Source organism: Caretta caretta, chromosome 5, assembly GCF_965140235.1.
Source record: "Caretta caretta isolate rCarCar2 chromosome 5, rCarCar1.hap1, whole genome shotgun sequence".
Taxonomy (NCBI): domain Eukaryota; kingdom Metazoa; phylum Chordata; order Testudines; family Cheloniidae; genus Caretta; species Caretta caretta.
In genome coordinates, this window is record NC_134210.1 from 122,004,560 (window position 1) to 122,018,566 (window position 14,007).

The 14,007-nt window shown below is 45.2% G+C and overlaps 2 protein-coding genes across 7 annotated transcripts in view; one reads left to right on the top strand and one right to left on the bottom strand.

Annotated features, from left to right (window-relative positions):
- SUSD1 (sushi domain containing 1) overlaps nt 1-14,007 on the bottom strand; it is a 110,101-nt gene that overhangs the window by 20,336 nt on the left and 75,758 nt on the right. For all 6 annotated transcript variants that reach the window (XM_075128849.1, XM_075128847.1, XM_048851118.2 and 3 more), the window contains one exon: nt 352-445. In XM_075128849.1, the coding sequence (XP_074984950.1) occupies nt 352-445 (94 nt within the window). The remainder of the gene's footprint in view (nt 1-351; nt 446-14,007) is intronic.
- Nucleotides 6,656-9,782, top strand: LOC142072227 (zinc finger and SCAN domain-containing protein 32-like). Its single transcript, XM_075128850.1, has 2 exons — nt 6,656-8,555; nt 9,143-9,782. Exons 1-2 carry the CDS (start codon nt 8,070-8,072, stop codon nt 9,158-9,160), a joined length of 504 nt encoding a protein of 167 aa, XP_074984951.1. The 5' UTR covers nt 6,656-8,069; the 3' UTR covers nt 9,161-9,782.

Below are 14,007 nucleotides of genomic sequence, written 5' to 3' on the forward strand. Positions count from 1 at the left end.
GTGGTCTGCACATAAAAATTATAAACTGCTCTGAGTTACACCAATGAATATCTGGGGTAGCTCCACTGAGCCAATGAAGTTACACCAGCATAAATTCAGAGTAATTGAGGACAGAATTGTGGTCCAAAGAGGAGAGATTAAACTGAAGCAAAACTCCAGATCTGAACAATCACAAACTACAGTGAAGATGGGACCTGGATTCAAACATTCTGGTTTGGTCCCAACTCTAATAAAATTATCTAATTGAATACAGTCTAAAATAAACAAACATCTAAATGATCAGTACTTTAAAAATATATTTTGAGAGAATCAGGAGCATGTAAGGAAGGAAAGAAAAAAAAAACCACAGACCTGATAGGTCCATTTCTATCTTCTGCTTTCCGTAGGCTGAGCGCTGGCACAGGACCATGTACTGTTACAAACTCTATTTCTGGGAATGGAGGATCTAAAAAGCAAACAGTATCAGTACTTTAGAAAAGTTTGAGGAATAATCCAAGTCTGAGGGTAGTAAGCGTTTTCTCACACAGCACAGGAACTAAAATGCTAACCCTAAAAGCTAGAGCTGTGCTTTAGATTCAAATCTGAACACAAGATACCTTAAAATGTACAGACGACGTTTTTGGTTAACAAATATTGGAGATGGTTTTTATTTCGATCGAACTGCATATCAGCAGGCTCAACCTGAGAAAGCCAATATGTGCGATCTGAACCTTACTTTTTGTAGACCTTGAATGCCTCCGTCAAATATTTTAAAGCTGTCATCGGAGACTTTCAGCAAGTGCTTTCCTGAACTTTCAAGAGCCCCCTCGACTCCTGGAGAACTCAGAGGGAGGAAAATAAATGCTGTTGCAGTGGCTTTCTTTGATTCCTATTTTGTACCCTCACCTTCCTCTGACATTCAGCACAGTCAAGAGAAGCTTTAATTCAGTTTTCTGCCTGGAGAAAATATTAAGGATTTTTATATTTTTTTAATCCTAGTCAGAATGCACAAGGCCTAAAATGTCTAACCAATCTGAGCTTTGTATTAAATTTCAGATGGGCAGTGTAAAGAGAAAAACAGCTTTAGGGCACTTACCAGTACCTGCCAGGCCTAGCATGTGGCTTGAAGAGTTGCAAATCTGCAAGCCACAAGTGCCTTTAAAGTTGGGGTCTTTGCCACATTGGGCAACTGGTCAGACTGCCCTAATAAGATGTAAAGCCGCAACAATCCAAAATTTAAAATTAGTTTCATTCTCACCCCAGGAAACAGGAGGACTTTATGATGAAGTTCTTCCATATGCAGTATTTGGCAGCCAGGACATTAAGAAAAATGCACGTTGCCAGAACGTTAATGCGTGCCAAAAATAAGTCAACTACCATGCCTGCAGATCATCAAAATTTAACAATCCCTGTGGGAAAAATAAAGCCTTCAGACCACCTTCATAAAGTCGGCAACAATAGCAGCACCTAATGCAGAGCAGCCATTGTGTGGGAAAATTCCTGATCAAGAGTGAAAAGCTGCCACCCCAAATTCAGCGGTTTGCCATTAACATCTATCCCTCTTGGTCTTCAGGTAAATTACTATAAAAACAAACATTCTCCCAGGATTACAGGCCACCAGTTTGAAGCAGTATCCTTCAAACTTCACAGTGACACAAACCTAAAAGTGCCAGTATCTACCCGTCTTCAACTAAACCCCGCTCCAAATACCCCTCTCAGAATCAGTGCTGGGTAGGCCAGGAATTTGGCACTTTACCATGGGTTTCATTTTTATGGCAAGAATATTTGAGCTGGGTCACAGTGTAAGCTGAAAGCCAAAATATAGCAGACAGAACATGTAATAGCATTGCAAGTGAAATAGGAAAACAGCACAGATCTTGAGGCTATACCTCCTGGAAATGACAAGATGGGACACTTGTCCACATCACGTTCAATGGTTTTGGAAGACTCCGCATTCGCACTGTGGCAAATCCTTGATTCCCCATTTGTGCATCAGGTGCACACATCTTCCATGTAATGTCCTAATATGGTTGATGGTCATCCACTGTCTTCGGCAGAGCAAGAAACCAGGTCGTTCAACGGTGCGATCATCTACAAGGTGCTTGTTGTTTATGTCAGAGCCTGCCCATTGTATCCGCCAGGGGTTTTCTGAGTTGAAGCTGGGTGACAGAAGAGCTTCTCCAAGCACCCAGAATGGCCAGCCGGATTTAAGGCAAGCGCAAGATGGGTGAACAAAGCTATCATGGAGTGGGAGTTTTGGATTAGCAAGAACTGTCTTGTACTAGTGCAACATAGCCATCTCTCACCAGATAGTTGGAGAAAGTATGTTTGCGAGGACTGGAATCCAAGGCAGCGGTGTGGCCTTCAGGGTGCCACTTACAAGTCTCAGAGCCACATTTAGTTGGATGTCGTTGAGGTCTGTGTGCGAGCTTCTTCCCCAAACCGGTGCATAGCACTCGGCCATGGAATAAACTAAAGCCAGCGTTGCTGTCCATACCATTTGAGCACCACAGCCCCAGCTCAAACTTGCTAGCTTTTGGATGATATTGATGCAACTCACCTGTTTGTTCTCAAGTAGATATTTCACACAGGAATGGCCTGATTTTTTAAAAAACATTAAGATTCCTAATTTACTTGTCCCTGGTTTAAATCTCAGAGACCTCTGACTTTTTACAGACACAGTTTACAACTGAAGCCTTAGGACTGCACAGACTAATCACTACACGTGTGATGAACAGTGTCACTTTCAGTAGGAATCCTTAAGGTCTTTCTGATTAGCTGATCTTTTGCACTCCACCAATACTATATGACTAGGACAGCACTGCAATTTACTTTACTATACATACTACAGTCATAATGACTCCATTTAAAAAGATATTATTTTCTTTGTGTCTCTTTTTAAATATGCCTCTATTTAAAATGAACATATGCGTATGGCCAGTCAATCATTTAGCTTACCACCCTTTTAGAAATCCTTCATTTGGTGCACTAGAGCAGCCCTGTTTGAGTTTCTCTGCTTTTCTAGAAGCCATTCTCTGCTGATGATAATGCTTTAAAAATAGTGATGCCCCTGAGCAACAAGGTTTGCATCCAGATGGTATCTTTTCTCAAGTTCAGGGAAGTCAAATCAAGGGTTCTAGTTCAGACAATTCTCTGCTGAAATAATGCCATTTTCCTTACTGACATTTCTTGAAAACACATTGTTTGCAAATGTTTATCACAGAATCATAGAATCTTAGGGTTGGAAGAGACCTCAGAATGTTAACTAGTCCAACCCCCTGCTCAAAGCAAGACCAACACCAACTAAATTATCCCAGCCAGGACTTTGTCAAGCAGGCCTTAAAAACCTCAAGGATAGAGATTCCACCACCTCCCTAGGTAACCCATTCCAGTGTTTCACCATCCTCCTAGGGAAACAGTGTTTCCTAATATCCAACCTAGACCTCCCCCATTGCAACTTGAGACCATTGCTTCTCGAGACCATTGCCACCACTGAGAACAGCAGAGCTCCATCCTCTTTGGAAGCCCCCTTCAGGAGTTGAAGGCTGCTATCAAATCCCCCCTTACTCTTCTCTTCTGCAGACTAAACAAGACAAGTTCCCTCAGCCTTTCCTCATAAGTCACATGCCCCAGCCCCCTAATCGTTTTTGCTGCCCTCCTCTGGACTCTCTCCAGTTTGTCCACAGCCATTCTGTACTTGGGGGACCAAAAGTGGACACAATAGTCCAGGTGTGGCCTCACCAGTGCTGAAGAGAGGGGAATAATCACTTCCCTCGATCTGCTGGCAACATTCCTACTAATATGGCCCAATATGCCATTGGCCTTCTTGGCAACAAGGTCACACTGCTGACTCATATCCAGCTTCTTGTTCACTGTAATCCCCAGGTCCATTTCTGCAGAACTGCTGCTTAGCCAGTCAGTCCCCAGCCTGTAGCGGTGCATGGGATTCTTCCTTCCTAAGTGCAGGACTCTGCACTTGTCCTTGTTGAACCTCATCAGATTTCTTTTGGCCCAATCTTCCTATTTGTTTAGTCACTCTGGACCCTATCCCTACACTCCAGCGTATCTACCTCTCCCCGCATCTTAGTGTCATCCGCAAACTTGCTGAGGGTGCAATCCATCCCGTCATCCAGATCATTAATAAAGATGTACAAAACCAGCCCCAGGACTGATCCCTGGGGTACTCCGCTTGATACCAGCTGCCAACTAGACATCGAGATGTTGAGCCCTATCTGTTGAGCCCGACAATCTAGCCAGCTTTCTATCCACCTTATAGTCCATTCAACCAATCCATACTTCTTTAACTTGCTAGCAAGGATACCGTGGGAGACTTTATCAACAGCTTTGCTAAAGTCAAGAAATATCACAACCACAGCTTTTCCCATATCCACAGAGCCAATTATCTCATCACAGAAGACAATCAGGTTGGTCAGACGTGACTTGTCCTTGGTGAATCCATGTTGACTGTTCCTGATCACCTTCCTCTCCTCCAAGTGTTTCAAAATGGAGAGCTTCTCCCACAAGTGAGGGGAAAAATCACAGATTTTGCAATCACTGGTTGCAAATTTTTTTTAAAATTGAAAATCAAGACCGGAAAATCATTTGCATAACAAATGCAGGGGTCCCATGTGTGAAACGCTGGGTAAGGCAGGGTTAGGCTGTGGAGGCCTTAAAAGTGAAGACAAGTAGTTTGTGTCTGATGCAGACAAGAAGGTGAAGCCGGTGGAAAGGTGCAAGAGGGAAGAGATGTAATCAAAGTCACAAGTCAGGAAAATGCTCCAGGCAGCAGAATTTGTCAAGGCCAGAGAGGAGACCATTGAAGCAGTTGAGACATGAAAGTTTTTGATTCCGATGACATCTCTGGTGACCAGATGAGAGTTTTAGTTGTGCGGACAGAGAGGAAAGGTCATATCTTAAGAGATGTTATGCAGGAAGAAATGCAAAGATTTAGGTGTGGCCTGGAAGTGGAGATCTAGAGAGGGCCAAGTCAAAGAAAATGCCCAGGCTATGGGCCCAGACAAAAGGGAGGATGGTGATGGTGTCCTGGAGGACTGGAGAGAATGATTAAGAGTTCTGCTTTGGCCAGGTTGTGTTTAAGATGAAGGTTGGACATCCATGGGGAGATGTCAGAAAAATAAACTGAGATTTTGGTTCGGCCAGGGGGAGACAGGTCAGGCATGCAGAAGTAAATCTTCAAGTTATCAGCATAATGGTGGCAGCTGGAGTTGTATTTGTGAATGTGACTGCCCAGAGACAGGATATAAAAGGAGAAATGGAAGGGGCCAAAAAAAGAGACCTGTAGAAACCCCAAAATTCACTGGAAGGAGATTAAGTTTATATATAGAGGAAGGATTTCACATACAACCTCTCATAGACAATTGCATTGGGCTAGTTTATGGCGCCGATCCTGTCAACAGTTACCCTTGTGCCTAAATTTTATTCATGCAAGCAGTCCCATTATCTTCAATAGGGCTACTCACATATATAAAGTTAAATACATCACACATAAATATTTGCAAGATTGGAGACTAAATTCCTGTCACATAAAAACATACATTTATATTACTGGTTGTCATCAATCCCCCTGCCTGCTTCACTGAAACAGAAAATCATTTCTCTGTAATTCTTGTTGTAACTCATCACCCCCTGGAGGTCTGTCAGGATAGCAGAAATATCAGGGAATATCCACAGTAAATCCACATGTCTCCTACAGTCCCTTCCTCCCTCAGTGGAAGGCGGAAATTTTTAACATTTGAAAAAAGAAAAAGAAATGAAAGATCCCCCAACCATGAGGGGAGTTAGGTGAGTTAGCCTAACTTTATTCCTACTTGCACATGAACGGAACAATGGTAAGCTGTTTTATTTTCCCCTAAGGTTATGGAATTCCATTTGGGATGCAATGTGTGACAAAAACCCAGAATGAGAGGGGCACCACAAAACTATTCATGGAGGAAACATAATGCTGTGGAATTCATTCCCTTAGGGCAAATAACTCTTTCTAGACCTTCAGTTTCATGATTATTCATTTCTGATGTAAATAATTTTTAATAAGAAGAGTGAGGGGTCACTACCTTTGTGCGCCTCAGTCTTCACAGACAAGGTCAGCTCCCAGACTGCTGCGCTGGGCAGCACAATATGGGGGGAGGTGAGAAGCCCTCAGTGGTGAAAGAACAGGTTAAGGACTATTTAGAAAAGCTGGACATGCGCAAGTCCACGGGGCCAGATGCAATGCATCCTAGGGTGCTAAGGGAGTTGGCTGATGTGATTGCAGAGCCATTGGGCTTATTTAGTCTGCAGAAGAGAAGAGTGAGGGGGGGATTTGATAGCAGCCTTCGATTACCTGAAGGGGGGTTCCAAAGAGGATGGAACTCGGCTGTTCTCAGTGGTGGCAGATGACAGAACAAGGAGCAGTGGTCTCAAGTTGCAATGGGGGAGGTCTCGGTTGGATATTAGGAAAAACTATTTCCCTAGGAGGGTGGTGAAGCACTGGAATGGGTTACCTAGGGAGGTGGTGGAATCTCCATCATTAGAGGTTTTTAAGGCCCATTTTGACAAAGCCTGGGATGATTTAGTTGGAGTTAGTTCTGCTTTGAGCCGGGGGTTGGACTAGATGACCTCCTGAGGTCTCTTCCAACCCTAATCTTCTATGATGCATATCCTTGCTGTGGCTTATTCATTTAAGACCAGTATTTCTTAAATTCTTCCTAGCCATTTCTCAAATGCCAGTGAGTGTTTATTAAAAAAAAAAAAAAAAGACATTTCTTCAATTCAGAAATAGTCAGCGACAATGTTTTACCTAGGATATCTTCTTCACGAATGATCTATAAAAGAGAAGAACACATTTGGGACTACACACAATCAGTAACTCTGACAGAGAAATAAGAGACAGTACAACCTTAATAGCCCTTTTTGGGGAGGGGTAATGGAGGGGAGTAGGAGAAACAGTCACAAACTGTCCTTCTTGCCAAAACACAGAAAGCTCACATCATCAATCTTTTAATATTGATTGGGCAATGACTGCTCAACCATTTCTCATGACTCAAGCTCCTATCTTATGTGAGCACATGGTAAGAACTCTTATGCAAGCCGGGAAGGCAGAAAAGGCAGTCTAAGGAGGACACTGCTGGGAATATGAAAGGAACAGAATTTCAATGCTCTATGAACCACTCAATAGAACATCTTTACTGGCCAGGAGACAAGAACAATCACATGCTCATCACAGAATTATTTAAAAAGGAATCTGCTTGCCAGGCTGACTGTGGTAAGGAAAGTAACAAGCTGCTGAATTCCAATTTTTGTGTAAACACACATCCCATTATGGGCATAATGAATCATCTCATTCAGGATATCTGAAGCCAGGGTAGGTTTCCTGACAGACATTCATCAACGCTGTAGATTCTCTCTCTTTTTTCTGTCTGAGCACAAAGCAACCTTTCATTAATAGGGAACTATACGGCACAGGTTCACACTAAATACGCTCTCTACCCTTATTAATTTCCTCCATAGAGGAACATGGTCACCATGGAATGATGTGCCTCTGTAAGAGGGCATCTAGCATTACAGAATCTATGGGCCGGGTCCTCAACTGCAGTAAACTGGAGTAGCTCTATTGAAGTTAATGAGGTATGGGAATTTATACCAGCTGAAGTTGTGATCCTATGTTCTGAAATGTAAATCCATGACTCACCAGGAACATTTGTTAACTGTGGGTAAATTGAGGGCCATACCTTCATAGTCCTGGTCTACAGTAGTACTTTAGGTCGAATTTAGCAGCGTTAAATCTATGTAAACCTGCACCTGTCCACACGATGAAGCCCTTTATTTCGATTTAAAGGACTCTTAAAATCGATTTCCTTACTCCACCCCTGACAAGTGGATTAGCGCTTAAATCGGCCTTTCCAGGTTGAATTTGGGGTACTGTGGACACAATTCGACGGTATTGGCCTCCGGGAGCTATCCCAGAGTGCTCCATTGTGACCGCTCTGGACAGCACTCTCAACTCAGATGCACTGGCCAGGTAGACAGGAAAAGAACTGCGAACTTTTGAATCTCATTTCCTGTTTGGCCAGCGTGGCTAGCTGCAGGTGACCATGCAGAGCTCATCAGCAGAGGTGACCATGATGGAGTCCCAGAATCACAAAAGAGCTCCAGCATGGACTGAACGGGAGGTACGGGATCTGAACTCTGTATGGGGAGAGGAATCCGTGCTATCAGAACTCCGTTCCAGTTTTCGAAATGCCAAAACCTTTGTCAAAATCTCCCAGGTCATGAAGGACAGAGGCCATAACAGGGACCCGAACCAGTGCCGCGTGAAACTTAAGGAGCTGAGGCAAGCCTACCAGAAAACCAGAGAGGCGAATGGCCGCTCCGGGTCAGAGCCCCAAACATGCCGCTTCTATGATGAGCTGCATGCCATTTTAGGGGGTTCAGCCACCACTACCCCAGCCGTGTTGTTTGACGCCTTCAATGGAGATGGAGGCAACACAGAAGCAGGTTTTGGGGATGAAGAAGATGATGATGATGGTTGTAGACAGCTCACAGCAAGCAAGCAGAGAAACCGCTTTTCCCGACCTCCGGTGAGTGTACCTTTTAAAATACTATACATGGTTTAAAGCAAGCATGTGAAAGGATTACTTTGCCCTGGCATTCGCGGCTCTCCTGGATGTACTCCCAAAGCCTTTGCAAAAGGTTTCTGGGGAGGGCAGCCTTATTGTGTCCTTCGTGGTAGGACACTTTACCACTCCAGGCCAGTAATACATACTCGGGAATCATTGTACAACAAAGCATTGCAGTGTATGTTTGCTGGCGTTCAGACAACATCCATTCTTTATCTCTCTGTGTTATCCTCAGGAGAGTGAGATATCATTCATGGTCACCTGATTGAAATAGGGTGCTTTTCTTCAGAGGAGACTCAGAGGAGCCCGTTCCTGGTGGGCTGTTTGCCTGTGGCTGAACAGAAATGTTCCCCGCTGTTAGCCACGGGGAGGGGGTAGGGTTGAGGGGGTAGCCACGCGGTGGGGGGAGGCAAAATGCGACCTTGTAATGAAAGCACATGTGCTATGTATGTAATGTTAACAGCAAGGTTTACCCTGAAAGAGTGTAGCCACTGTTTTATAAAATGTGTCTTTTTAAATACCGCTGTCCCTTTTTTTTTCTCCACCAGCTGCATGTGTTTCAATGATCACAGGATCTTCTCCTTCCCAGAGGCTAGTGAAGATTAGAAAGAAAAAAAAAAACGCACTCGTGATGAAATGTTCTCTGAGCTCATGCTGTCCTCCCACACTGACAGAGCACAGACGAATGCGTGGAGGTAAATAATGTCAGAGTGCAGGAAAGCACAAAACGACCGGGAGGAGAGGTGGCGGGCTGAAGAGAGTAAGTGGCGGGCTGAAGACAGGGCTGAAGCTCAAATGTGGCGGCAGCGTGATGAGAGGAGGCAGGATTCAATGCTGAGGCTGCTGGAGGACCAAACCAGTATGCTCCAGTGTATGGCTGAGCTGCAGCAAAGGCAGCTGGAGCACAGACTGCCACTACAGCCCCTGTGTAACCAACTGCCCTCCTCCCCAAGTTCCATAGCCTCCACACCCAGACGCCCAAGAACGCGGTGGGGGGGCCACCGGCCAACCAGCCACTCCACCACAGAGGAGTGCCCAAAAAAAAAGAAGGCTGGCATTCAATAAATTTTAAAGTTGTAAACTTTTAAAGTGCTGTGTGGCATTTTCCTTCCCTCCTCCACCACCCCTCCTGGGCTACCTTGGTAGTCATCCCCCTATTTGTGTGATGAATGAATAAAGAATGCATGAATGTGAAGCAACAATGACTTTATTGCCTCTGCAAGCGGTGATCGAAGGGAGGAGGGGAGGGTGGTTAGCTTACAGGGAAGTAGAGTGAACCAAGGGGCGGGGGGTTTCATCAAGGAGAAACAAACAGAACTTTCACACCGTAGCCTGGCCAGTCATGAAACTGGTTTTCAAAGCTTCTCTGATGCGTACCGCGCCCTCCTGTGCTCTTCTAACCGCCCTGGTGTCTGGCTGCGCGTAACCAGCAGCCAGGCGATTTGCCTCAACCTCCCACCCCGCCATAAACGTCTCCCCCTTACTCTCACAGATATTGTGGAGCGCACAGCAAGCAGTAATAACAGTGGGAATATTGGTTTCGCTGAGGTCTAAGCGAGTCAGTAAACTGCGCCAGCGCGCCTTTAAACGTCCAAATGCACATTCTACCACCATTCTGCACTTGCTCAGCCTGTAGTTGAACAGCTACTACTGTCCAGGCTGCCTATGTACGGCTTCATGAGCCATGGCATTAAGGGGTAGGCTGGGTCCCCAAGGATACATATAGGCATTTCAACGTCCCCAACAGTTATTTTCTGGTCTGGGAATAAAGTCCCTTCCTGCAGCTTTTGAAACAGACCAGAGTTCCTGAAGATGCGAGCATCATGTACCTTTCCTGGCCATCCCACGTTGATGTTGGTGAAATGTCCCTTGTGATCCACCAGAGCTTGCAGCACTGTTGAAAAGTACCCCTTGCGGTTTATGTACTCGCCGGCTTGGTGCTCCGGTGCCAAGATAGGGATATGGGTTCCGTCTATGGCCCCACCACAGTTAGGGAATCCCATTGCAGCAAAGCCATCCACTATGACCTGCACGTTTCCCAGGGTCACTACCCTTGATATCAGCAGATCTTTGATTGCGTGGGCTACTTGCATCGCAGCAGCCCCCACAGTAGATTTGCCCACTCCAAATTGATTCCCAACTGACCGATAGCTGTCTGGCGTTGCAAGCTTCCATAGGGCTATCGCTACTCGCTTCTCAACTGTGAGGGCTGCTCTCATTTTGGTATTCATGCACTTCAGGGCAGGGGAAAGCAAGTCACAAAGTTCCATGAAAGTGCCCTTACGCATGTGAAAGTTTCGCCGCCACTGGGAATCGTCCCAGACCTGCAACACTATGCGGTCCCACCAGCCTGTGCTTGTTTCCCGAGCCCAGAATCGGCGTTCCACAGAATGAACCTGCCCCATTAGCACCATGATGCATGCATTGGCAGGGCCCATGCTTTGAGAGAAATCTGTGTCCATGTCCTGATCACTCACGTGACCGCGCTGACGTCGCCTCCTCGCTCGGTATTGCTCTGCCAGGTTCTGGTGCTGCATATACTGCTGGATAATGCGTGTTGTGTTTAATGTGCTCCTAATTGCCAAAGTGAGCTGAGCGGCCTCCATGCTTGCCTTGGCATGGCGTCCGCACAGAAAAAAGTCGCGGAACGATTGTCTGCTGTTGCTCTGACAGAGGGAGGGGCGACTGACGACACGGCTTACAGGTTTGGCTTCAGGGAGCTAAAATCAACAAAGGGGGTGGCTTTACATCAAGGAGTATTTCAGGCAGGACTTCACGGAGGGTTCCAATAAGAAATGGTGCACCTAAGTTATTGTTCTTATTGGAACAAGGAGGTTAGTCTGGCCTCTGATTGATACATGGCTAGATTTACCTCGCTGCACCTTCTCTGTGAGTGACTGCAGTGTGACCTAGAGGAATGAGTCCCCTAGACGGGGGAGGGAGGGGAAGCAAATGAGTACAAAACAAATCTGGTCTATTTCTTGTTTTGATCCACTCCATCTATCTTTTGCATCTTTGGCTGGCAGCAGATGGTGCAGAAGGACTGCATGCCATCCACATCTCATGGCTGCCCGGCAGAAGATGATGCAATAGGACTGCTAGCAATCCATATCGCCTGCCTGCTCACCATAAGACGGTTCAATAGGACTGACTGCAGGACTAAAGAGAATGACCTGGTCAAGTCATTCCAAATTTAGTCCCTGCGCCCAGGTCTGCCCAGGCGCTCCTGGCCGACGTGGCCAGGAGCACCTCGGACATGACGATGACGGCTACCAGTCGTACTGTACTGTCTGCTGCCACAAGGCAAGTGGTTGATGCTGCTGTGTAGCAATGCAGTACCATGTCTGCCAGCACCCAGGAGTCATAGGGTGACGGTTACCTGAGCGGGCTCCATGCTTGCCGTGGTATGGCGTCTGCACAGGTAACTCAGGAAAAAAGGCGCGAAACGATTGTCTGCCCTTGCTTTCACGGAGGGGAGGAGGGAACGGGGGCCTGATGATATGTACCCAGAACCACCCGCGACAATGTTTTAGCCCCATCAGGCATTGGGATCTCAACCCAGAATTCCAATGGGCAGCGGAGACTGCGGGAACTGTGGGATAGCTACCCACAGTGCAACACTCCGGAAGTCGACTCTTGCCTCGGTACTGTGGAAGCACTCCGCCGAGTTAATGCACTTAATGCACTTAGAGCATTTTCTGTGGGGACACACACTCCAATATATACAACCGATTTCTAAAAAACCGACTTCTATAAATTTGACCTAATTCCGTAGTGTAGACATACCCTTACACTTCCCCCAAAGAGATCAGCACGCAACCTCAAGCAGCTATAGCACCCGATAACAAAGGTTAGGCCAGTTACAGTACATCCGCAGTAAAACATTTGTTTCAGTCTTTCAGCTTTCTTAGAGCATTTGATCTTCTGAAGTATCTTACATTTATATAGGACTTTTGATCCCAAAGGGCCACAAAGCACTTTAACAAGCTTAAAGTGGCATACAAATTAGGATAACTCCACCACCACCAAAGTACAGCCATCTGAGGGCTTGTCTACATTACTGGCCGGATTGATGGGCAGCAATCAATCCAGTAGGGGTCAATTTATCATGTCTAGTACAGTTTTATTAATCCTAAATTGTGTAATTTTATAAAATTTAAATGTGGGAGGTAAATCGAAAGTGACTCAAACCCCATTACTCTTATAAAAAAGTGAAATGGGCCTTTTAATGAGATCTTGCTTGATAAGCAGACATGACCAAATTTTTATGCCTCTCCACCAAATACCTACAGCCCTGTGCGGATACAAATTTATATCTGTAACCACGGATATCCATTTGTATCCACACAGGGCTCTACAGATACCTCACCCAGGACTATGCTGGCGCATTTATTCAGTACTAACTCAGCTCAAAGAGAAGCATGCCAGGTACCAAATCATCAACACCACCTCATGCAGCACCTGCTAGAAAGTATTCCGTACAGGTCTTCTGAACAAGTAATGAACTGCTCCACTCTTGCATAGCTTGTGAACTCTTACAGGGTGACAATGTAAAGTGGAATGCCTACAGGTTATAACTGTGGGTATTCAAAAGCATCTCAAGCAATCAAATTCCAGGATATGCTTTGTTTTAAAAAGACACATGAACAGATACAACAATTCACTACTTCTGAATGACAGCTAGGCAATTTCCAAGCAAAAAATCGTCCAATAATTGCTGTACTTCGCTAAAGTGATCCAGAACACTGTGTGCCTTACACAAGAACTTTCGCACTCAAGGAAGAGATTTTTTCCCCCCTTCTATGACATCTTAAAAGCTAAGATTTACTATTAATAAAGTACTGAAGTATTAATGATTTGGAAAATACCACATAAACAACTCCCTAGTTCTTCATTGGGCATCCAGCAGATAAACAGCTGCACCTAGTGGCTGAACATAGTTACAAAATTCAAAGAGCTTGCTAGGTTTCATCTGTCTCATCTGTCTGCTGCCAACACCAAAGCTAGTGTTTCACCATGTTGTTGGTATTTTTAAATCTAACCCAGAAGCTTTTCAGCATAGGAACAGTACAAAAATGTCCTAATTTAAACCAGTTTAACTGGAATCAAAATGAGCTCAAAGGCTGAAGATTTTTATTAGTGCAGTTTTCTTTATGGAACAAAAATTCTGGAAGCAAATGACAATTAAAATAAAAGCATAACATGCTCTTTCTCCTCCTCTGCCAACCATGCCATTTTTCTGGAATACCTTTTAATGTCACCATTGGTAGCACTAACTGTCTGTGGTACTCATAGAGCACCTGTTACCATAGTATGAGTACCTCACAATCTTTCAACCCCTGTGAGGCAGGGCAGTGCCATTATCCCCATTGTACAGATAGGGAAGTGAGGCACACAGAGACTAAGTGACTTG

Coding starts and splice junctions, on each gene's coding strand:
- LOC142072227 (XM_075128850.1), top strand. CDS start 8,070: ATGCAGAGCTCATCAGCAGAGGTGACCATGATGGAGTCCCAGAATCAC.